We start from the raw sequence: 26,293 nt of genomic DNA on the forward strand, positions 1-26,293 counted from the left end.
AGGATATATGTCAAGTTATTCTGTACCTCACCTTCAAAAAAGTGGATTTTCTATTTAATTTGTAGAGGCATGTAAAATACATACTTATTTAAGGCTGTTTCTGAGTGTGGCTTTCTTATTTTTTCTTTGCGGAATTTGGTGTTTGAGATCCCTTACTAATCATTTCAGCTTTATAATTTATCAGTTTCAATAAAACACTTAGACTGGTCCATCTGGTTCCTTCACAGTGTTGCCTGTTTCATTAAATATGTTTCTCATTAAATGTTAGTAAAACACCAAATGTCAAACATAAAAGAAAAATGCATTTTATTAAATCTCTGCACATTTTTAAGGAAACCAACAAAGGTATTTGGCTGTGGCTACATATAGACAAAAATACTTCAGCATTAACTGTGGTCATTTTGAAATAAGAAGTCTGGTTGGAATAAAATAGGATATCAGACATGGCCTTTCAAAGAAGTTATTTTGTATGCCTAACATAAAAAAACATTTCCTCTATCCTTTAATAAGCAAAACACTAATGGGATTGCTGGTTTCTGAATAATTAATTTTATTATTTGGATTTTGCTGTATAGATGCTCCCCGACAGGAAACCACTTAAATAAATGAAATGTACATATAAATTGCAAAAAAATACTCTGAATTTATCCAACCCATGTCTTTGGAGAGATAGAATTTTCAACAGCTGAATTTAACATTAGCAGTATTGCAAAGCAATTATGAAATGCAAACCTGAACAGTCTGTTTACAATATTATAAATACCCTACAGATTTAAACAATATTAATCCGTTTAACAGTAATTTAGGAATCCTCTTAAATTTAACGAAATACGGGATTTTACTTAAGGGTTGAAGACTGTTACCTAATATTAAAAGACAATATGCATATAGTATTAACAGTAAGATGCCATTTTGAACTGACTGATCACACAGGGAGACAGCAGATGAATTTTGTGTAATTTGAACAATTAATCAGTATCTGTAAAATAATACTACATTGACACAAACCACTGTTACATATAGATAAAACAAACATTAAAGAAAGAGAAACATATATATATGTTTTAAATTAGGAGACCTAAAGAAGCTTTAAGCAATACATAATGCATATTCTTGATTTAAATGATCATTGTACTTCATTTGCATATAAATTTAAAGGAGAAAAGAAGTAGCCTTCCTTCTCATGTAATATTGTGGTTAGTTGTGGTTTTTAATCCTTGAGTCTCACTACATTTTTACATAACACAAAATGAGGTAGTAGATATTAGGTATACTGCCAGTGCTAATTTCCGTTAATTTTAAATATCTGGCTTTTTCACAAATTTAGATCATTTATGGTAGAATGCAAGTCTTCGGTTTAAAAATAAAGGTTCCTTTGAATGTGAATGCGTAGCAACAATGGCTTTACTGCAGTGTTGCAAAAATGTTCAAGCAGAATTAAAAAGCATGAAATGATGCACCCTTTTTGCAGGTTTTATAACAGCAGCTTGAACCTACTCGTCTGAAAGACCGGAGTTAAAGCATACACAATAACGAAACAATAGAGGAAATGCACTTAATTTGTTTTTTTTTTTAATCTTCTCTAAAGTCAGATTGCTATGTGGAGATGTTGTCAGTCATTTCTAGGGAAATTTACATTGTATGTTGTATTTCAAGTGAAAAACTATCTGATGTGAAAATTATAAATTACCTTGAAGGGTCTCCTTATAAGTATTATTTTAGAAATGTAAAAAAGACTGTCTTGTAGTGTTCAAAAATGTACCGAAAGATATCAACTGCTACTAACTGTATGAACTTGTGGCAGCATGTGTGCCTGACTTCCCCATTTAAAAAAAAAAATCACATTTTCATTTTATTTAAAGAAGATGACTTTTTAATCTTTATTAGAAGTGTCATAATCTGTCTAATGTCTGCAATCCACTTATTAGAAAAAATTCACTAAAACAGGGCTATTAAATATATTTTCCTATACCCGCATTTTTTACATTATAAATACTAAGGACATTAGTATTACAATGTAGAAGAACTAAATGTAAAGATTACAACAGTTCAGACATACTTCAAGTTTTCAACATCATGAGAAAAAAGCAAACACTAAAACAATCCATTTCAGGGCCTCATTAAATCTCATAAATTCAAGACTCTTATTGTACAGCGTACAAAAAATGCAGAGTGACCAGACCAAAGTCAGCCTCTGTTTATGCAGATGACAAACACATCACTTTTCATATTACTCTAATAAATTAGAGATTAGCATGTCATAAACAAGTTAATGCATTAAAAACAAAATATATCGCTAAAATCAGTGAAATGCACTAATTTGAACCAACCAAGTACCATGCAGGACAGTTTAAACAAGGTGTTCTGTAATTGTTTTGAATAAGCAAATAATGTGACCAAATGAGAGCAGGGTAAAGATAGAGCAACCTCTAACAAATACTAAATACTACAGTTTCGAAAGGAGAAACATTATCTGTACATAATATAGTACATAGTATTTAAACTGATTTAACAGTTGAATCTCTTCGTAGTTCTTTCATTTGTATCATTTAAGTTAGTTGATTCCAATCTCTTTGTCGTCCTCAATAAACCTGGAGAAGGGGTGACTGGCTCTCAGGTCCATGCTTGTTTTTTCAAGACTTATTATGGGTGGACTCTTGCCAGTGTGCGCCCTCTCTATGCCCCCCGTGAGGCTCCCCAGCGAGGGAATGCCGCTGCCCCCCAAGGAGACGGGAAGCGGGGGGATCCCCCTGTTCTGAATGACTGAGATCTCGTTGTTCTTCATTGCCAGGCCATTGGTGATTGCTGCCGCGTACTGGTTCCAGAAGCTGGGGTCGATGTTCATGGCTCTTACTGCAAAGTCCTTTTGAAACATTTCGCTGAACTTCATGGCATCACCGCCAAGCAGAGTCATGGGGTTCTCCACCGACAGACGGCGTCCCCTCCGGGCTGGTGCGTTGTTCCACATATGGGTGCCCATGTGCACCTAGGTGAGAAATTTCAGAAAGTATCATGAGAGTTTAGCGACATTAACTTCAAAATCATTACCCTTCATATTCGATACAAAGGACCTTCTGTCCCACCGTATACAGTGTATAACTTGTACTTTTCTTGCCATTTAAACTGGTGAAAGACATTATATACGGTATCATATATACAAATATATGTAATTGCAAATCTGATTCATAATAAAAAAATCTTCAGATTAGGTTTTCTCTGAAAAAGTCATAATTCTAGTGCATTTTTCTGAAGATAATTCCACTAGTATTTTAAGAATATCTCATTTAATAAAATCTGCATATGATTCAATTGCATCTTCCAGTGATACAAAACAGAAACGTCAATATTATTAATAACTAAAATCAAACACGATTCCTCCTTTCATGACCTCTCAGCCGATTATTTCGGTATTTCTTCGCAACATACTTTCTCATCTGCTTCGGTAACGCTTCAAATACAGGTTACAAAAATGCACATGGCCATCGTGCACAATGAGAAATAAGCAACGGAACATAAATTAGTTGATGTAACCTCCCATCGGTTTGTAGGAGATCTTAATTTCTCAGCTGTTTTTCACAAAAGTAAATTGACACCAGTCTTTCTGATGAGAAAATACTTGAAATGACATCCACATACTTTTAAGTTTCCTTTTGTGGTGAAAGCTCTGCCACAGATTGAGCACCCAAAAGGTTTCTCCCCAGTGTGCGTTCGCTCATGGATCTGCAGGGCACTGGCTGAGGAGAAACTTTTCCCGCATGAGTGGCAGTTATGCTGCTTGGGAGTCCGACGGGGTGGGGGAGGCGGGGCAAGCGGGGCAAGCATGGAGGTGATTCCAGCGGTGACCCCGTTCTCTGGGACTGTGGGGATACCAAACGTTAGGTGTGACCCCTCACTTGTGTGGAGGGGCTTGCTGTGGCCATTGATTTCGATTTTGATTGTGCTGGGCGCTGTGCTGGTCACCAGGCTTGGAGAACTTTGACTTGGACCTAGAGCAAAAACAGGTTCAAACATCTCAGAGTTTGTTATTTCAATACGCCTTGCAGGTTTCTCTACTTTAACACGTCGTTAACGCAACGTTCGGAAATGCAGAGAGTGCAAACAAAAGAGGACGGCTTCGATACGGCTATAATATTGCTTTATCTTTCGCAGGAATATTTTTTCACAAGTTGATAACGGGCCTTTAAAACTTACCATGCTCTTTACTCAAGAACAGCATGCTGAAGGGTGCCTCCTCTTTGATGACAGGCTTGCCAAATTGGACTGCTGTAAGGTCCAGTGCTCCATCTTCGAACGCAGGTGCAGGAGACTGGGGTTTTTCACACTTGATCGCAGTCCTATCTTCCTGGAACTCTTCAACATTGCTCATAACCGGAGACTTGGGCTGATGCTTCTCAGAATGGCTAAGAGTTGGGGAAATAGCCTGAATGGAGCTGGATGTCTCAGAGACAGCTGGACTTCCAGCACTCTGGCTCTCCAAGTCTACTGCAGAGGATGAGTCAGTAGTCAACTGATCATGGTCCATAACACCATTCTCCACTGACTTAAATCCCAGAGGGTGGTTCATGTTTACCGAGGAGTCTGTCACTTTCATCTGATTATCTAGAGCAGCAATGTGTGAAATAACTGAAGGAGAAGACACAATGCCAGGTGTACCAGAAGAAGGAATCTGAGAACTGGATTGCTCTGTATCACCTTCCTTGAGGTCTATGTCATCCTCCATAGAGTTGTCATCCATTAGTTCATCATCATAGTTGCTCATGTTGGCAAAATCTTTGTCGTCGAAGGAGAAGTCCGTTTCCATGTCCTGGAAGTCATCAAGCAGTGGTGTGTTAGGGATCTGGCCACCCATGTGCATACGGATGTGCTGCTGCAAAACAACAGCATTGGTGAACTTTTTCTGACATATTGGGCACGAGTGCTGAACGCGCAGCGGAGGTTTAGCCCTGTGGACGCCAAAATGCGTCTTCAAGTTGCCTTTAGTGGTGAATGCTCGGCCACAAACCTTGCATTTGAAGGGCCTCTCCCCAGTGTGAATTCGATAGTGCATTTTCAGGGCACTCTGACAGCTGAGCACACGGTGGCAAATGACACACTGGTTAGGGTCTGTCATTTTTTTGTCAATGTTCTCCACTAACTGTTGCAGCTTTGAGGTTTCTGAGGTCTGCATTGATTCTAGGACACCACCAAACGGAAACTTTGCCTTAAACTGATCGGTAATTATCGAAAGCACTGGGTTGGAGACAGAAGATGGGGGAGTACTGGGCTCTGTGACCAGCGTGGTTGTAGCTGTGGTTGTACTGATAGTAGCTGGCAGGGTCTGAGATGCAGGGCTGGGAAGTTTCTCAGGTCTGGTTGTGCAGTTTGCAGGTAAGTGAATTCCCTCAGTTTTCAGGTCTGAGGGAGTATCACCCTGAATGTTAGCCTGTGGAGAACCCGAGCCTGCAGGAGTGCGTTGTTCAGCACTAGCATTGGGAGACAAAGATGCACATTCACTAGATGTAGGGGAAGGTCTTTGTGGAGACCTGTTCAAGGGGGTAAGACTTGGAGAATCGTAGCTACCCAAGCTGGGAAGAGACGGGGGGAGCTGAAGGCCCACAGAAGTAGGAATTGTTGGTAAAACTGGTTTGCTGTCCAGCCATGTTGTCACTGGCTTCTCCGGAGGGAAAGACATTCCGTAGGGAATGCCGGAGCTAGTAGGCACATTGTCGAGGTATTCCGGTACTGGGTAGGGATTCATCTGAATGTGTGGATACTTCTCTTTGTGCCTCTGAAAATGGACCTTCAGGTTTCCCTTAGTGGAGAAGCGGTTGCCACAAATGTTGCATTTAAAAGGTCTTTCCCCAGTGTGTGACCGCAGGTGGATCTGCAAGGCACTGTCACTGCCAAACACTTTTGCACAGAATCTGCACTTATGCTTGAAGAAGGGATCTTCTGAATTTGCCTTGGTGTCGAATATAGACACGTTGGGTGGCTTCCCCTTGCGCTGCTTCACCAGAGCCGAGAGTGGATCTAGCGCGTTCGCCGTGGCGGCGATGCTGGCTAGCGGATTGGGAAAGATGACGCTACTTGAGGAACACTGAGGTTGTAGTGGCATGTCAGAGGATGAGCTAAGCAGGTCACTTTGTCCCACTGGTAGAGCGCTTGAGTTCAGAGGCTGGGAACAGCGGCTGCTTGTCTTAGTGAAAGATGGGAGCAAAGAGGATGCAGAAGTGCAGTTGGAGGGATCTGAAACAGTGGAAACCGATGGACTGATGGTTATTCCTGGACTGGACTTTCCACAGGAAGATTGAGAATTTTGTTCCTGTGACCTCTCGAGGACAGGAGTTAGGGAGAGAGAGGCCTGTCCGTTTACAGCGCAGGACATTATGGGTGGAAGCGGGTGGATGGAGGTGGCATTTAAAGCTCTGAGTTGGCCTGTGCTGGCAGCCAAAGATGGACCCTGGGAAGCAACGCCTGCATTTAGGGCAAATTGCACAGGTTGCCCATTCATCACGGCCACCTGACTACGAATCTGCTCGATGAGCTGGAGCTGGTGCATTTGCTGCTGCTGCAAGGACATCAACTTGTCCAGGATCATGGGTATGGCCATTGTGGAACTCCCACTGCTAGCCCCTGGGCGGAAGCTCTGGGAGAACTGGGCCACAGCCACCCTGGTGCCATGGAGAGTCTCCAGAATTACATTTGTGTTTGGCATGCTGTAGCTCATCAGGGAAGATGGAGAGGGGACCTGAGGTAGGGACACGGCAGGCTCTGACGAATCTGTGGGTTTCTCGGGATGCGTCGGCTTTTCGGGGGACCGTTCTGCCTCCATGGGCTCGTCTTCCCTTTCGGCATTGTCTTTCTCTACTCCGTCTACACTTGCATCCGGTTCAGCGAGCGTGTGGCTGCCCTCTGCATCTTCGAAATCGGCCAGGTCACTGGGACAGCTGAGCGCCGGGGAGAGCTCGGCCGACAACACTTGGGAGGGAGGCGTCACTTGGTTCTCGTTCATGATAAGCACCAGGGAGTTCTTCCTGCAGTTCTTCTGGTGCTCACAGAAGTCTGACCACTTGAAGAATTCGGCGCAGCACTTCTCACAGACGTGCGTCTCCTCGCTGCTGCTGCGACTCTCGTTACCACTGTCCGCGTCGTCCACTCCATCCCCAGGAGCTGCCGGAGGGGAACAACGACAATGAAGAGAGAGGACCAGAATTGATCCGCTACAACCTTCCTGCCACAAATGAATCTTTTTTTAACATAAGCAAAATCAATCATTTTTATTCTGCTAACTAATTGCTCTACTTCTCCAATTGTCAAGACCCAATTTTTGTATTCACCGTCCTAATACCCATCTAATCATTTTCTTTGCACAATCCATCACATTATGAGGGCTTATCAATTGTGGGTACTGTTGCTTAATGAAATTCCATAGAAACTATTGATTTCCAATGGATTCATACAATTCACAGCTGCCTCATCTACCGCGTACAAATGAAGGCGGTGATTGACTCATTTGGATTCCCCTTTGCTATTATCAGACATGCTCATTTCCACAATAATTTGAAATGTCATTCAACTTCACTAAACATTTCAAAACTAATACGAAGAGATTGCGTTTGACACCTTCGCGAAGCAGAGTAAACCACAACAATACAACGAACGTAGTAATTGTCCTAAGATAAAACACCGCTGTCGTAACGTACTTGTCGCGCTAGACGCGGTAAACGTCACTGCAGCACACGGTAAATGACCTTTAGAAACAGCTTAAGAAATGAAACTGAAATGAAACGCTAACTATCGTTTAATGTTTGCTGAAAAGGAACCTAGAAAGCTGGCTCTGTCAGAACGCGAGCAGGGTGGTTTCAGCCCATCTTGCTTAGGTTTTTCACATTATCGTTACGTGTTTTACTGTGATGTGCATGAGAGCCATTTTATTTTCCTGTGCTGTTTTAACAAAACCATTCATAGCTAAGTAATGCAAGTCAACATGGTATTTTCTTTGTTTTTTATGAGCTGGAGAACTGCTTGAAAGCTGTCACTGTAACTCAACCGGCTGCATTAGGCCGTAACCAGTATGTGTTCTGGCTTGTGTCAACATTACTTTTAACCCGGTGTTTTTTAGATTTTACCGGAACTCTTCCTTTTTTCTTAAATAAAAATAAGATTACACAAATTACATGCTAGAATCCAGGCAAAGAAGGTCTGTAATTAGTTCCACATGTTTATTCCCTGCTGTAGGAAGTCACTTCCTGTCCCCTGGGTTGCTGTCATGCGCCGAGCAACGAATATATTTAATGACCACAATTCTCCTTCGCAATGTGTCAGACATGCAGCAGCTTGGGACTGACAAGAAACAGAAACATCAAAATATACTCCTCATGCGCCGTGTTCATTAAGGAAAATGAAAAGTAATTTTGTAACGTTTTATAAATTATTATTAGAACATAGAGTAGATACATTTTAAACATTATACACAGCGGTAATAAAGGCTGCAGTTATTCATAAGATATATAAATACCTAGTTTAACTATGTCCAACTAATGCCTAATAATGATTGAAAATATATTTTTTTAGATTATGATGACTGCAAAAAAGGCAACATGCCATTTAGAGAAAAAGCTTAAACAAAGAGCAGGTATGAGCTTTCCTTAGTATTCACAGTTTTCTAGAAAGATACAGGCATTCTTGTGCTCATGTTTTATTCCAGTTCTCTTGTCAAAATAATCACCAGTGTGATTGACAAGCGTTCTTGCGCCGACTAAAACAAACCGATCAATTCATTTTCTGTTAGGATGACTTAAAGTGCACAAAAGCCTTTAGTGTTTATTTCATTTTAGATTATAACAAAAGACAATTGTGGGCAAAATAAACATAGCGCTAAATAAAACTTTTTTTGGCTGATTACTGGTATCATTTAAATTATCCTGACAGATTCTGAAGTCTTTTACATTACGGTTTGACAAAAAGTTGGGCGCTTTTCTGCAGGAAACACACTTTGCAGTGTCTTACTGGACAGGCGTCGCTGAATCATTTATCACTGAAACAATGGATCATCCTGGTTGCACTCCATGCCAAAGTGACAAGCCAATAACCAGGCCCCCGTTTGTTTACCATAATTAATAATCAGCAAAACCCTGTTGGACATCCTATCAGATCTATCCAATGGCCCGAGGCTTAATTAACACTACAGTCACAATGATTTTATTTCACTTTACAGCCTGAACGAAAAAAACATTAAACTCAAAAAGTATTCACTCACAGCTAAGTTGACAAATTGTCTAAGGCTTACTTCAAAATTACACGCATTATATACTGTATATTCAACATTCGCCACAATACCATTAGTTGCATTCGCTTTTAGAAGGAAATAATTCATCGCACACCAGCAAGGAAGTTATTCCAGATTAAATATAAATCTTCTATTATTATTGGTAAAAGAGGGTATATTTGCAAAACTGAAACCTGAAATGCCACATAAAAATCTCAGGGCCATGTGTAGGCACATCGACTTCTAATCTGGGCACAATGTGATGAATTCCCCAGCAAGGCCATTCAAGTCAAGTGTATTATCATTCTCGCTGATCTTGACCCTAACACTATTGATGTCAGGTTATTAAAATAATTTAAAAACAGTCAACAATGGCATGTATACATTAATAATACATAAAAGAATGCCCGGTAGAGTGTTTTGAATGTCCCTCGGTCAGAGAGAACGCAGAAATATATTTACACAGAAAGCAAAATTTACCATGACAATGATACTGCTCAGTTCTCTTTGTCTCTGTGTCTGTATTCTTAATACTTTCCCACACTTTTAAACATCGTGCCAATTGAAAATCCCCGTTAGGTTAAACGAGTAGAAAAAAAGCCAAAGAATGTATGAAGATTGTTTCATCCGTTCTGAGAAAAAAATAAAGGACTTTCTCGTGGTTCACATAGTGTCTTTGATTTACTGCTAACGCTTCACGGTTCAATTTTTAAAGCTATTATTCAAAGAAAAGTCTTAAAACAGATATAAGAACATCATCATCCGTAAGGAATAACTATTCTGGTTTGTGCCTTTTTATGACTTATGAGAGTGAAATATATTCATTTGCATCAGAAGTCTCACCTTTGTGTTAATACGTTTATCATTCTGAAATAACAGAAATATACTGTCATTTCAGCCTTATTAATACAATTAGAAGAAATTGCAGTCCAATAAATGACCTGAGAAAGGCAAATAAAATATGGTGGCAAACGTATTGTTTCATTAACAAATATTTAAATTAATAAGTAAATTGAATACTGATGTCCTCTTATCAAAGACTTACCTTTCAACATTCTAACATCTACCATAAGAGTTCCATAACTTATTTGAACTATTCTACAGAGGTTTCAAGTGCTAAAACAGGGCAGACATAGATCATTTGCATTTTGCACACTCTTTCATTTTTTAAAGGTTAAGCAACACGATAGTTGTTATGAGATGCTGCACTGCGAAACGCTGACTCTTCCTTTCAACCGGCCGTCACATGTGAACATTTTTGGGGCCCTGAACTGTAATCAAAAGATGGCATTTTCAATGTGAAAAGATCCGACTTCTTCCCAAACATCTCTGGCACATCTAAGTGGGTGGTCCCGAGATCGCCACCAGTGATGGGGGATTAAAGGAGGAAAGAAGCAGGGCAAACGAAGTTTGGAGCAACTGTTCTGTCACTGTTTTCCCTGTGTTTTTCAGTCCCTCACTTGGAAACAACAACAACAAGAATTCAAACACTGTCGCTAAGCAAATATTCTAAGGAGCAAATAAAATCTGTTACTACTAATATACATAAATTATGCAAACCACAAAATGCAGTGTAATGTATGCGCATATATGCCCGCACACTGTTATATCTAATATATATATATAAGTAATAACTTGAGTAACAAGTTACGACAAACATGTTTATCATGATAAAGGATGGGAACAAACCCCTGGAGACTGCCCAAAAACGGGCTGGCAAACACAGATTGCTGGGACACAAGCGCACTTGACACGCCTGCGATGACACTCGATGGAAGGGAAGATGTGAAGCGACAGCGGGCCTTCACCGGAACCCGGGTCTATGCGCGGTATCGAAGCGATTCCCGCCAAGGCACCAGCCATATTATGAGCTTGACCTCTAGCGGTCGCCTTTGGCAGGGTATGACAGGCAAAGGTTAAGTCAGCAGGCTCTATCAAAGCCCTCTTAACTAGCCACCCCCAGTGGGGGAGGGGGCAACAGGGGGCTTGTTGGCACTCCATGCAATCCCACCTTTTCATAGTCGCAGCACAAAAGGACCCTAATGTGCTACTTTGGGAAACAAAGCGAGCCTTTTACAAAGGGAGCGCAGAAACAGGTCAGATCAACTGCAGAGCTTCCATGAAGAAAATATTGTACATAAGGCTTACGTTGAACTTTTTTTTTTTTTTTAACTCACCAAGGAAAGAAAATTTATTTATTTTTTTTTTTTAAAAAAGCCCAAACAGAATGTCACCTCTCATCTTCCCAGTGTTTTTCTTATTTCTCTCCTTATTTCCCTCAAAAAGGGAATAAGCTTGGTATCCATCCCAGGCCTTAAGTTATGAAACAAACCAGGTTGAACTAAATGAACACGAGAGATTTTCAAAGCCTGTCGATGTACTACGGATGTTTGCCCATATTTACAAAAAACTGTACCTTATTTTGAATTTGGCCTACGTACCTTCTTACCCTTTGTGAGAAATTAACGTTGTACATAATACCTTATGTTATATTAAGCACACATAACCACACAGATCGCTGAATAAAGATGTATATTCCTCTCTTTCTAACAATATATGACTTCTTGTCCACTGAATTAATAGATGCATTGGTTTGAACTGGAGGTAATACACAGTTACAAACACCAGTGCAAGTTGTTTATTATGGGTGCAAACGTATCTGCATAACACATCAACATCAGGATTCTGCTAAATTATTTAGATGAAAGAAACAGTCGCCCGCTACCAATAAATATGAGTTTATATATGAGAACCTGTACCAACTGTAGTCAAACAAGCTATGTGACGTGCAGCGAAAATGACACTTTTGACTTACTTTGAGCGTGTGTGTGTTTCCCGCTTATTTCGGAAAGGTGCAAAATTCGAATATGACTGACAAAAGTCCCTTACATTTTTGGTCGAACCTGTCTGCGCTCATTGTGCTTCTCAGCATTTGCATTGTTTCAGTTTTCTAAGAGACTCGTCTCTTTATTTGCTCAGCTGCCACAGCATCCACTCTACAGGGATGCTGCTGTGTTTATGGAAGCCATTTTGACACAGATCTTAATCTTCACGCCTAGGAATGCTAAGATATACCTTTTGTCTCGGGATGCCGGGCAAAATAATTAACAGAAATACTCTAGTCCCAAAGTACATTCGGTTCCAGTCATATTCTCATTTACTGCGAAAACCGAAGTGATTCCCCAGAATAAATATTCACGACAAAGTACACCACGAAGCAGTGTAAAAAATGCACACCAATCTCAGTCATGAAGAAGAAAACTGAGCACTTTTTCTGACTGGAGAAATTTTGATTTTAAAAATGTCACTTTGTAAATGTAAAACACCATAAACAACAAGTTTATAAATGCTTCATATTATTATTTCAGCACACACCTTTGCAAATTTAGTTTGATGCAAACTAAATAAAATGCTATAAACAGAGTGGGAATCTGTTCGGAATCCTTCCTCATTTGCAGTAAGATCAGAGCATCACTATAACAACTGTGAGAGAAAAATGGCAAAAGAAATTATTCTTTCAGATACTAATTAAGCACGACATCAGAACAGTGAAACAACGTACAGTATGTATAAAATGCACCTGCTCGTTATGAACAAGTAGCTTTTTTTCTTGCAAATGACATATTTCTGTAAATTCCAAATGAGATATTTCTATCCATCCATGAAACCATGTATATTTATTAAAATAAAAGAAAGAAAAAAATACACCAGCCAAACATGAGCAACTGTAATTTTTTCTTTCTAAAAAGTCAGATAATATTACATTTCCAAACAGAAAATTCTCTTAAATCTATAAATATATCTTCATTTAAGAAAAGCACCACTCTCCTCTCGTCATCTGTGATTTACACTGTAGGTAAAGATGCACAATTCCACTCTTGCAATGGAGAAATTACAAACTATCCTGACCCTCCGGAGCCAGCACAAGTACTGTCAGCCGGTATATTAGCAGGAAAAAAAAGCTGTATGTACATTTATCCATTCACAAACGTACTAATTTAAACGTGCCTGGTGGCACAATTAATATGATTATCTCTCAATTCACAATAAAAAAAAAAAAAACAAATACTGATCTTGAAAAGGGATCTTTGGAGTGCTTGGGTTTAAGGGTGCAGCTTTTATTTATTTTGAATACTATACTAACTTTTTAATCAGAATCTCTCAGTGATATTCAGTGAAGTTCTCTCACAGAAAGTCCCTTTCAGGGGTTTAAAATACACCCTTTCATCTGATCATGTCGTCTTTGGAGGAAATACAAGACAAACCAAGTGTGAGAAATTCTATGTGATGAAGTAAACAAAAACATTTCCATAACAATGGGATGAACTTAATTTACCCAGGCATATGCTAGCAATTCTTTTTTTTTTTTTAAACTTGCTCTATTGAACTGGAGAGAAAAGAAAAGAAAAGAAAAATCTGCCCAAACTTTCTGCTGTGTTCTATATCATTTCATGTGAAGTCTAATTATACAAAAATAAGGGGCTATTACTGAATACATATCTCAAATAAATATGAAGCAGTATGGTTTTTAACTGATATTTCGGCTTGATGACATACAAAAATCATCCAGCAGCATGTAGGGCCACTGCTTGTATTAAACATTACAGAAAAAGTGGTATTTATTCTCAGCTGCATCCAATCCAAAATAATTTTACAGGAAATTTCGAGTACACTGTATCAGTTCCCGTTTAGATCCCCACTCCCATTTAACGCACCAGTGTAAAACTAATAAAATCGAAATCTTTGTGAGACATTTTATAAACTTAATTTTTGTATAAAAGATGTAGGCTGAGAAGTGCGAAGCACACACTTTTACGGTAGTACAGTAGACAGCCAATGTATAATTTAAAATGTACAGTATATAATATAGTATATTGCCAGTTACTCCATAGGTAAAAAAAATACATATGTGATCATTTCAGCAACAGTGATTGTACACACTTTAATGTGAAGTCGGACCTAAGACAAAGACATTTGCGAAAAAAAAGGGGGGGGGGGTTAAAAAAAGAAAAACATAAATGACCAATTTGCTATTTTAAGCTCTGATACAGTGTCGGAATTCGCACAGCCTTTGGTTACTGCAGTAAGACTGAACACGAGTGTGTGTGTGTGTGTGTGTGTGTGTGTAAAAGTGTTGAGTCTCAGGCCGGTGTGTTACTGCACAGTGACAGTCAGTGTGTGACAGCAGCAGCAGAAGCAGCAGAAGCGGCAGCAGCAACAGCGCACGTTCTCAGCGCGGACGGAACGACGTTCCCACGGAGCGCCGAAGCCAAAGTGTCGCTCGAAGCGCTTCGCACACCGCGCCATAGCAGCAGCAGCAGCAGCAGCTTTTCCCCCCGACACCTCTACTTTCCACACACCAACAGTTATGATCGGAGTGGAACCAGGGCGCCAAACTGGCCCTTTCGCCGAGTTCAGTGACACTGTAACTACATTCAAAAAAAAAAAAAAAAAAACAAAAACACGGGAAATAAGACGTCTGGAATTCGCACAAACACGTGGTTTCGCACGTCCACGAGGCGCAGAAACTAAGTGATCGCATCACCGGTGTGGGAAGCAGAAACGAACAATCCCTCGCGTAATACAAACTAAGTAAGTGAGAATTCCGGGATAAATAAGGGTGGCGACTACAGACAGTCGGTAAAACCAGAGAAAAAAGTGGTGAAAATACGGCACCGGCCTCAGATCTGCTCCACGAGCGCAGTACAGGCTCAGGTACAGGACGCGTCCACACACCGCTGCTGGAAACTAACAGAAACCGTCAATAAGGTTTTCAGCAACTCCCGCACGTCGATGTAAGGGCGAAAACTGCAGGGAATCAATCTCCCCCTGCGTGGGCTGTGAGAGGAGACACTCTTACCGTCTTCTTGTGACGCTATGTGGGGTGCTTTGGGCTCCTGGTCCGAGCGGAGGTGCTGCGGGTTCGCCTGCTTGCGCCGGGACATGATGCTGCTGCTTCTTTGCTCCTTGTCCTTCCCCGTGCTTTCTGCACACACGCATCAGCAGCGAGGGAGGAGGGAGAGAGAGGAGAAAAGGGGGGAAAAGTAGGGGAAAAGCGCACGTCCCCGACTCTTCGAGTTGCCAAAGTGCGCAAATGAGCCGCGGCCGCCGCCGCCCGAGCCGCCGCGGAAGCTGTTGCGCACCGGATTGCGCGCGGTGGGTATACGATTATGATAGTGAATAATGCATGGAGATTAATGGAGCCTTGCGCTGGAGGATTGGCTGCACTCCAGCTATGGAAATGATGGGATGGACTCTGCGATGTTAGCCCTCCTCACTCCTCGCTCTCTTCCGACTGTCCTGGTGCAGTTATCCACAAAGAAACCCCACGAGGAGCGCTTGTTCCCACCCTGCGTGGGGTCCCCGCCGGAGGATGGATGGACAGGTATTTAGTGGCTCTCTCCTTCTTCAACTCGTGTGAACTAGGAAGCCGCTGCCGTGTCTCCTTCCTCTCGCTCTTCCTTGAATCCTTCGCCCGCCAGCACATGAATCATTTCATTTAGTTCTCATTGCCGCGCATCTACTGCATTTACGGCTTCGCCCAAACTTTGTATGAAACGCACTCATCTCATCTGCCCTTCCGCACATATTTCTTCATTTTTCCGCGCTTTCTTCACTTCGCAAAGTTTCTTTCATCGGCTTCTTGTGACGCTTTGCTGTCGTTGCTTCTCCCCCCCCCCACCCCACCCCTTTTCAGATGCTACAGAGGAAGACACGGTCTGAGTCTTCAACAGTCCTTTGACTTAGTTTGCGCTGCAAAGCGCACAAGTTGGTCCACAATTCAGTACCTTGGCACAGCCTTAAGTCCTACAGAATCCTTCTCAGTTGGTGTCGTCGTTCATTCAGGGCAGCGGCGACTGCACGGCGGGGATTCTTCTTTTCCACGCGATAAAAGCGTCGCGACGAGGAAACTTTTGTGCGTTAACTCCGCAGACAAGAAGTTCTTCGAAACGGGTCCGATGGAGCCGTCGGATCGTGGGGTCACAGTAAAAAAATCTGCCGCCCTTTTCTCCCGAGTGTTCTCATCATCGCCCCGTTGTTGAGGAAATAAAAAAAGAAAGAGGGGCGAGAAAAGTTTGCTTTTATTTCATTTCGTGAGCAGCTGGGGCTGAGTGATGTCGGGGCCGAGGCCGCTCGCCAAGAAGAAGTGACAGCCCGTGGCGTGTGCGGGTGCTGCGGAGCGCCGTGTCCGTGTGCGTGTGCGTGGCGTGTGAACCGCGAGCCCGCGCTCTGCGCGTTATAAGAGCGCCCATTGCGCCGCGCAGCCGCTAGGATGCACCACACCGTCACTGTTGGGGCCCCTGCCCTGCGCGCCGCCGCGGACACCCAGTCCGCTCCAGCCTCGCATCCCCTCCTGGAGTCGCGCTGCTCACCCTCCGCATTTCCTGATTCCTCCACGGGCAACGAAGCGAAACGTGACTTCGCAACTAACACATCAAACAGCTGGAAGCACGTGCTCTGCGACGAGCACCTTTTCCTGACGTCTTACTGTCACACCTATTGCGGCGCGCAGCGCACTTATGCAGCACGCGAACGGTGAAACGTGGCGATTTGCCCAAAGTAGCCCATATTCTCTTTTTCAAGTTAATACCTCACAATGCCCCTGTGGCTGTTTTGTTCTGAAACAGAGTGTGGAGTTTGCATGTTCTCCGTGGGTTTCCTCGGGGTGCTCCGGTTTCCCCCCACAGTCCAAAGTCATGCTGTTCAGGTTCATCCATAGTGTGTGAGTGACAGAGTGAGTGTGTTCCACTGATGTATGGATGAGTGACCCAGTGTAAGTAGTGTATCTAGCAGTGTAAGTCACCACGGTGAATAAGGTGTGGGCTGATAACACCACGTAGAGTTCACATTGGAAGTCGCTTTGGGGAGAAGTGTCTGCTAAATAAATAATAATAAATGTACATACTCTTAAGTGTCATGAGTAAAGCACATGTTTTCCAGTTATTAAAAACTGACATATTTTTTGGCATCATACCTGACTCGAAACACTTAAATGTCCATTTATTTAAATGTTTGCATGGAAAGCGATAATAATAGCGGTGAAACGGAAGAGAAAGTTCAATATATATATAGGCTATCGAACTGTAGTGGCGGCATCATCATGACATGTACACGCCGCTGTAAAAAATAGGAGGTGCCTGTGGTGCCACAGCTATATATATGACTGCGCTCAGATCAGACTGAGGAGGGATGAAATATTCGTGTTGGTGTGTTTTCCACGGGACGAACACAAGTTCCAGAAGAGGGCCTGGGAGCCCAAAGCCCGACCAACGCAGAAGGAAGTCTCCCCTAAATAAGTGATTCAAAAAAAACAATTTCATTTGACGCTTCATCATTGGCTGCGCTTGGAGCACCGTGTTGCGCTCATTTTTTTGGAAACGGATATTATTATTTCTTATCAACCGTAATGACGAGACCAAAAGTAATGCGCAGCAATGTTTTAATTATCCCAAAAAAAAAAAAACGCGTGAAACAGCTGTGGAAATATTAAAGATCAGACAAATACCGCTGTGTCTCCTAGTCTGTCTTATTTAGTTCATCTGTAAATGAGCCCTTTTGCACGTCCCTTATCAGCTGAAGGTCATTCAATTAAGAATAAAAAAAAAAAAAAAGAAAAAATTTCTTTCCACCATCAGTGGGTTGTATTCCACCGGCGTCCAAAGGGATAATTATTATCTGGTATTAATAGATGGGCCCACGGAAGACAAAATCAGCTATTGATAATTGCGAGAAGTAGTAGAGAAGGCGGTGTATCGATCGGGGTGTCCTCTGTTCCCCTGGTGTGCGGAGATAAGAGGAGACACTCTTTGGTGCAATATCATTTCTTCTGACCTATCTGCTCGCGACACACTTATGATGAATAGCCAGAGTGGCAAAAGTCCTTTATCATCAGACACACCCCTTGATTTCATATTGATTTTCTTAAAACTAGCTCGACACGTGAAGATCAAACTGTCTATTCGAGCATCATGACCACCACCACCACCATCGTCATCATCATCATCATGAACCCCATCACAAAGCTTTTAATAAAATTCGATGTCGCCCCTGAATTTACGATCTCTTCTTCAGAGAAACAATAAAAAAATAGCTGGCAATTCACATGGGCTGAACTGGTCTCTGTTGTGTGATATTTTATTCGTTCATTTAATCAGTGTCTGGGGTTTCATGGACTAATGAGAGTAATTAATACCGCTAAAATTTCACACGAGCAGCAGCAGCGCGTGCGAAGCCACAAACTGCGTCTGTCACTGTGTGTCCCGCTCTGATTTGGGACGGAAAGAAAAAAAAAGCAGCAGAACGTGATTGGAGAAATAATTTTAGCTTAAGGTACGTTTACAAAGATTGTCTAATAACTGTTTCCCACACCCACAGTGTGTTTCACCCATTTCGGCTATTTCTCGAAACTTCCGACAACCGCTTCAATCACTGCATCGCGCCTCACCGTACAGTTCTGCGCGAGCGACTCTGTGCGCGTGCGTGCGCGCGTCCGTGTGTGTGTATGTCCGTGTGTGTGTGTGTGTGTGTGTGTGTGTGTGTGTATCGCGGGGGGTGGTCGTGCGTACAAAGAAACAACGCAGAAATTTTAGCGCCGCGCATGTTCTACGGTAAATATAATTTAAATTCTCACATTTCTCCTTTGATACAAAAACTTAATTTGTTCTGCGACACTTTCCATCATTTCCCAAAAAAAGAATCAAATATATGTAGAAAGAAAGTTTAATCGGTTTTCTAATACTGGTAACAGCTCGTACTGTTATCTGTTTGTGCTTCAGTCTAATATTCGACTATATAATTATACATGCATTTCGGGTGGCTGAATTTTTAATTCGATTTTAATTTGAACTTTTTTTGATTCAGAGAATTTTTTTCTGCACTGATGATGGATGGATGTCGACAGTTAAGTTTAATTTCCCACTGAGCTCTGCAGTGTGAAACAAAGAGCAGGTTGTGCAGAAACCCTACACGTTGTGTTAGGCAGCAATACTGCAAAGGCAATTTTCCTACTGAAAGGCACAAATCAAAACAGTTATGGAGAGGAAATCTGTCTACAAGCCATTTTCATTTCAATAAATTGAGACAATAAAATAGTTAACTTTTGTGAAGTTGGCATGTCTTCGTGCAGCTAAGCGAATTAAATGGTATTTCCTAGCATTCTGTCATGTAAAAGAAAAACCTGAGCATAAATGATTAAATACACGACATGGAGGAGTTAAAAGGGGAGAGAGAAAAAAAGCGGTCAGTGTCCGACGGTCCAGCATTGTCAGAGATTACAGCCGACCTCCGGGACCCCTCCTCTTCCAGCTGCAAGGTGATGGAAACGCTCAGCAATTTCATGGGCGGTAAAGAAAACAAGGGGCAGTGAGGATGTGCAGCAGAAGGCAGATTACTGCTGGGAGGACTGGTAACACACAACCTGTCATGTCTGTCCACCGGCGAGGGCGGAGACCCCACACCTGCTGCTGCTGCTGCTGCTGGGCCGGTGGAGCTGGGTGTCTATTAATAAAAAGCACCGTGCCCTGCGTCGCCTGCCTCTCTGGGCCCATCCTATGAAAGGGGGGCAGAGGTACGGCAGACGTGGTCGGAAATCAAGTTTTGAAAAGCTTGGTAAAAAACTGTGAGTTCAAAGCCTGGGCGCTATTAGCAGGATAACGACATAACATTTTTTTGACATGTACGACACATACGTAACACGATTACAAGAAATGCGCTTCATCCGTTACCTAAGTGTGAAGAGCAGATTAGAAAATCAGGTTTTTAAAAATAACATCGCTGCACTATTTTAAGATTAAATGCAGGCACATGAAATTAGACTCTGATCAATTTTTGTTCAGTATAACAGATGTTATGTGAAAATTATCTCACGTCCGTAGCTGACACGTTGGTCGAGTCATTCGCAATGATTTACTCATTTATACAGCCGAGTAACTTCTTCTGTGTGAATACAGGGAAAGTACCTTCTCAAAGGTACTACAGCAGCGGTGGGATTCGAACCTCAGTCCTCCGAGCGCAAGGAGGCAACGCTAACTCCCGTGTCACCCGAGGCCACGCCGTTTTCAGTTCGACGTCATCGATCAGTCAGACATGAATACACCTTAATATGCTGTCCATGAGTAAAGATAAAACGTAATGTGCAAAACTACATTAATCTCAGAGCAATGAATCTAACTGTGCTTTAGCAAAGGACCACAGCGTGTAGAACGACGCGCACGTGCAAGAGAAGCAAAAGAGTAATGCCCAAACTAGGATGCCGAATGTCTTCCCGGCTGCTGCCAGGGCCCTGAGAGACGAATGTGGGAAAGTGATGACTGACTCGAGAAGAACGCCGGGGAGACTCGATCACAGCTCACGAACGCTGACCCGGTGCGTATTAGAGCTGGGTTCTCTGTGGCAGTCATAGCCGTTACCACTAATACTCTGACTTGTATCAGTGCAACACACACCAGACTCCAGCGACCTACCCTGCCGCTGACACCCAAGAACAGAATACAACTGTGTATAATAATAAAAAATAGCAGTTGAGAATTTTTCTTTCTTCTCAAGTCTTTTAAGTTCTCACAGAGTTCTACCGTCTATCGGATAATTTAGCCACAAGCACAGAGCACCCCCTTCTCTTTTTTCTGTTTCTCTGTCTCACACACACACGCACTAGCTGAAAGAACAACGAAGCATCCCTATTGTTAAGCCTCACGAGCACACTTGGTCACTGAGCAACGATTGTGTTCTCTGTGCATGAAATATATATAAAAGAAAACTATCTGAGGAAGTATCGGTGACAATTTGTGTGACGACCTCCGAACACCGCAGTGCATTTACATTCAGTGGGTCTGAGTGGTTGGGGGGCCGGAGGTGGGATCCGGTTCACTGGAGAAAAATGTGTTAAAAATAAAAACTGTTCTTAACTTTCAGTGACCCTTCTCAGAGTTTCAGCTCACGATATTGTACGCAGGTTCGTTGAAATACGTGACATTGCTATTAAAGCGACAGAAGTGACGGTGTAAAACAAAGGCGTGGGTCATATTTGAATTTCCAGTTAGAGCTGTGGGAAGACAGTAAAAACAATATGATCTGGTGTCTTCAGGAGCTGTCAGTGTCAGCGATACCACAAGATGAATAATTCATCATTCTGCTCATCATTCTCGTAATAGATAGAATGGCAGGGGCACTAATACTGACGCTAATTATGGCACTAAAGATATATCGCCCCTTATTAAATAACAACAATAAAATCATATGCCATGGGTATAATGTTGGAAGAAAATGTATGCTGCTGCTGTGACATTTTTTAAAAAGTACTGTGAGAGAATATTAGCACACCCCCACCCGCGTGGATGCCATATAAACAAAATACACCTTTTCCTGTTTAATTTGTGTACAGAATCCCATTGGAAAAGATGTCTTGAAACACGGCACCACGTAAAAAAAGACAAACAGTCTTTGCACAATGAATGTGTTTTGGAGTTTAATGTAGACGGATGGGTTTTACGTTCTGATTATTTGTTTGGCAACCAAATATGTTTTATTCAGCAATATTATGTATAAATCAGTCATATGCAGCTGGATAATATTTTCTTTAAATCCCAGGTATATCTGCACAAAGAACTCAATACCAGTCAGTACTTTATGAAGAAACAGCAACTGAACATTTGTGCTCCGCATAACTTTCAGCATGAACGTATGTGATGCAAGCAGCAAAACATAGCTCATTCTCTTATGGTGAGCATCATGAATCGGGAGTTTTTAGATGTGTAACATTTTTTATTTGCGGTCTGCAAGTAGTACAGGGTCTGTCCACAGAACGCAGGCTTTAAGTAACTCTCCTTGCCTTGGTGATTTTTTCATGTGCACAATTTAGCAGAAGGAAACCACCGTAATGTTTATTTCTCCACACACGCATCTTTCTCTCATCCTTCCTGAAAGTCGATGCCAGTATCAAAAAAGTGTCTCTCACCTCCTTCTAGCTTTTCGTGACAGTGACATTTAAGAGAAATAAGGGGCACCTTACTGTTTATGACTGAGTCTGCAAACAACGTGATGGGTTTGATGCACGCAAAATACCTTCAAACGGTTGTTCTTCTTAACAGCTTGAAGGAAAAGAATGGAATAAGTACCACCACTCACGTGGCTGACATCTTTACCTTATACAATCCTAAAGCATCAGCCTATAAAAGGGGCTAAAGGGATATCAAGAGTCGCAACGGCGGCTGAAAAACTGGCCCTTCACCGCAGACGAAAGGTGATTATAAAGAATTACAGCCTCGGCAAAGCCTTGTTCCTTGTATAATCGCACAACATTATTTTTCTTAAATATAACAATAAATCATGGCAAAAATCAATGCAGCCAGGCCCAGCTGCTCTGCTCTGATAACACATCAATCAATATTTAGTATTTAGATTTTAATTAATAGATGGCAGCCTGGAAAAGACTTTGAGAAAGAAATATTTCAGATAAAAGATCCCATGTGATTAGCCTGCAAAAGTTGCTCTTTGCTCTTGTTTTTAGTGACAAATACACACTGAACCGCGCAGGTGTGCGACTGCGACTCCCCAGTGGTCCGCTCCGCTTCGACGCGACATTCTGGGCCAGCCGATGGAGCGGAAGAAGCTTCCGGAACAGCAGCGCGATGCGGCTTTAGTGTTGAATTCCGGCTTCCCGCATCGGAGTCAAACATCTCGAGGTTTCCGAACCCTCGACGATGGTAGTAACACGTGTCGGTGCGTAAACGTTAGTGATTTAAGCCGCATCGGACGAACCGCCTGCCAAAAAATAGGTAACAATTTCCATAATTAAAGCCTTGCTCATGCGTGTGGATGTGTGTAAGCGTACGTGTGCTTCTTTCGTAAATGAACAAGAGTCAGAGTTGGAATCATTAATTACCTTCAGGAAATGACTACACTTGATAAACAAAAGCCAGGCCTGATGAGTCATTCCTGTGGTTTGTTGTGGTGTGTTTAAAATATTCTAAGTAGCCACATAAATGTGCCTTGGGATAAAACACAGTTAAAGAAAGGTTTTTCAAGGACTTATGGGACCCTTTAGCTGAAACGTCACGTGCTGTAGGTTACCTAAACATTATTAATGCATTTTTTGTCAGGTTAACTGGTTTAATTATGAAGTAACATGCTTACTTCTGCAGTTTTTTTCCTAAAGACGATGACAACCAAACTGTAAGAAAGTTTAATTTGTAACGCAAGCCGACAGCTTAACTACTACTATTATTATTTATTCATTTAAATTATAACTTTTCCGAGGCAACTCACGACGTCCGGTTTTTATACTAAACTGCTCATAATGGTTTACCCATTTGTGCAGCAGAGCATTTTTTGCCGTGCTACAGTATTAATTCAGGGTAAGTATCTTGATCGAGGGTACGGCAGCGGAAGCGATGTTTCGAAACCAGGTCTTTCAAGTGGAAGACAACAGCACTACACTACAAAAAAAAAAAAAAAAAACAAAAAGTAGTTTTTTCTACTCTGAATTAATATCTGAAGTCGTGGACGAGGTAGCTGGAATAAGAGCTTTAAAATATGCTGCTTTTAAGAAGATCGCATACTTCCGGGAAAGACAGCTGATGCCATAAATCCTACGTTGTGCTCACGTATGGATACCGCAGCAAGTGCTTTAATGAAATATAAGACGTATGCCGCAAATATGTCCTGTTTATAAACATATCCTCGAGTCGTTCATAAGTGGCAATACATGTGCAGCATTCATAAAGTAAATCATGGTGAATGAGATAATCCAGAATAAACAGAAGGAAAGAAAACGCGTGGGTCGAGTGGCAGACGGCCAGGAGATTGTGATGTTTAGTTTATGTAGGCTGCAGGCTGAGTCAACTGGAAAATTTTGATCACTTTAATTTACTATATCCAGTGTGCCTGCTTTCTTTGTCCGGAGCTTTTATCAAGCCCTGTGAGCCGGTATTGATTTTTTTATTTTCTGTGTTGGATAAGAAGACAAAGAGTTAGGCACAAGAGCGAATGAAGAACTTTCCTCAGATTACTGCTATTCTCTAGCTTATTGCATCCTGTCGTTTGTGGTTTCAGATGACGGCCAGTGTGTCAGGTTGGCTTCAGGCAATAAGCAAAGTGAATAACAACCAGGATAAAGAAAAGTAGATTGAATCCAAAGAAACAAGTGAAAAAAACACAATTACAAACAAGAAAACCTCTATTGTAACTGTAATATAAATGAAATATTTCTGTACTTAATTTTGCCTTCAGGTTGTATAATTTAATTTTATGTTCTCTAAAAAAATTATCATCAGCCTTTGGTGAGTGAGTTGAAATATAAAAAATTAAGCTATAAAATAAGGTAACTTTAAAGTGACCTGTTACTTTCTGTACTTATTCTTAGAGCAAATACAGCGAATACTTCAAAAACGGGAGGTCGCGGTGTTTCAGCAGCAAAGCGGCTCTCGAAAACAACGGATCTGCAGCGCTTTGGTTTATCTGAGGCACGTCGACGATGTGAAATCCTGCACTGAAACAGCACAAGACAGGGATCACCTCTGCCCTCCGCCTGAGGAGGCACGTAAGAGGATGGCACCAAGCGGTGTCTGGATACTTATGAAGCCATGCAGATTAGATGTATCATGTAACACTGAATATTCCTCTCTGTGTTTCGAGTGAGCGATCACGATTGGGGGCTGGCTGCTAGACGTACGACAAACTATTGGCGGAACAGTCACTAATACATAGATCTATATGAGGGTGTAGGGCCAAATGAGATTCATAGCATTTTTCTTTCTTGCAATGTACCGTCTAAGTCCATCCATTCATTTTCATTAACTGCTTTCACATTAGACAAAGAGATAAGTGTATGTACTCAATGATAAGAATGCAGAGGAATCACTTCAAAGCTGTCCACAGTTAAATAATTGGGATTCAACTAAATGGTGGTGAAAAATTAAACAGATGGGGGATGTGGTGGCACAGCGAGTTTGGCTGGGGCCTGATCTGTGGTGGGTCTGGGGTTCAAGTCCTGCTCGGGGTGCCTTGCGGCGGACCGCCGTCCCGTCCGGAGTGAGTCCTCTCCCCATTTGAACTCGCGCCCCGGGTTAGGCTCTGGCTCGCCGCGACCCCACTCGGGACAAGCGGTTGTAGGCATTGTGTGTGTGTGATTGACAACAGAATCAACGGAATTTAGAATATAAAATCTTCTTATCGCAAGGGCTGCAGTGTTGTTTGGTCCACGTGAAGGCTATATTGACAATAAGTTCCATGGACTTCTGACCTGTTGGTTATGGGTTCAAAGTGCAGGAGGAGCCCTGGATTGCCACCCTTGAGATAGGCATTTAATGTTAAATATCTCTATTAACAAGCAAACAAGGAGAGAAAATGCTGAAATAACCTTCGAAAATATCACACTGCACGAAAAGGACAAGTCAGAAGTTTTATTATATGTAAACCAAATGAATATTTTGCACTCTTTACATTTGAGCAATGCGAACTGGACATTACTCTCGGAGCTACGACGGTAAAACAGGTGTGCGTGAGTTTGCATCTTTTATTCTCTCGCATGCAGTGCCATTGCGCAGGGTGGAGACGGAAAAAAAAAGGGTTGCGGCGCGCAAAGTCGAGGGCGTCATTTGTTTGAGTGGGCCGTAAACTTCGTGCTCGTGGGACGAGCCGGCGACAAAACATCTTCCCGTTTCACTGACAATCAATGCATCATCCTTTGACAGACTATTAGCAGTGTGTTGACCTGTGTAGAAACAGCATTTCAGAGGGGAGCGCTTTGTGTCTGCCTATCAATAAATTCTCACTCGGTAAAGATACACAAGCGTACCGGATTGTTTTTCCGATAGCTGAAGGATGGCGCGGACTTGCACGTTTGATATGTGACCCAAAGGCAGCATTTCTTTCCTTATAGAGACGAATCAGTGTATTTCTCGTCATATCTCTGAACGTAGGTGGCGTTTATGATAAGCGCTCCAAAAATGATTGTTTTATGATTTTTCGGTTTTTTTTTTTATGTGTTTAGGTAACAGTGACTCATTATCATAAGAAAATAGGAAGACATAAATTTATATTCCTCTGCAG

The 26,293-nt window shown here is 41.9% G+C and overlaps 1 protein-coding gene across 1 annotated transcript; it reads right to left on the reverse strand.

The window, feature by feature from the left end:
• Positions 1 to 2,485: 2,485 nt before the first annotated feature.
• On the reverse strand, positions 2,486 to 15,192 carry sall3b (spalt-like transcription factor 3b). The gene is made up of 4 exons (XM_018750279.1): positions 15,108 to 15,192; positions 4,192 to 7,149; positions 3,637 to 3,986; positions 2,486 to 2,986 (listed from the first exon to the last, which is right to left on the reverse strand). The coding sequence occupies exons 1-4, from the start codon at positions 15,190 to 15,192 to the stop codon at positions 2,555 to 2,557; spliced, it is 3,825 nt and encodes a 1,274-aa protein (XP_018605795.1). The 3' UTR covers positions 2,486 to 2,554.
• Positions 15,193 to 26,293: the final 11,101 nt, after the last annotated feature.

This window comes from Scleropages formosus, chromosome 23 (genome assembly GCF_900964775.1).
Source record: "Scleropages formosus chromosome 23, fSclFor1.1, whole genome shotgun sequence".
Lineage (NCBI taxonomy): Eukaryota > Metazoa > Chordata > Actinopteri > Osteoglossiformes > Osteoglossidae > Scleropages > Scleropages formosus.

Coding starts and splice junctions, on each gene's coding strand:
- sall3b (XM_018750279.1), bottom strand. CDS start 15,192: ATGTCCCGGCGCAAGCAGGCGAACCCGCAGCACCTCCGCTCGGACCAG. Junction 7,150..15,107: donor CATAGCGTCACAAGAAGACG/GTAAGAGTGTCT, acceptor CCCCTCCGGCAG/CTCCTGGGGATGGAGTGGAC. Junction 3,987..4,191: donor GTTCTTGAGTAAAGAGCATG/GTAAGTTTTAAA, acceptor TTTTTGCTCTAG/GTCCAAGTCAAAGTTCTCCA.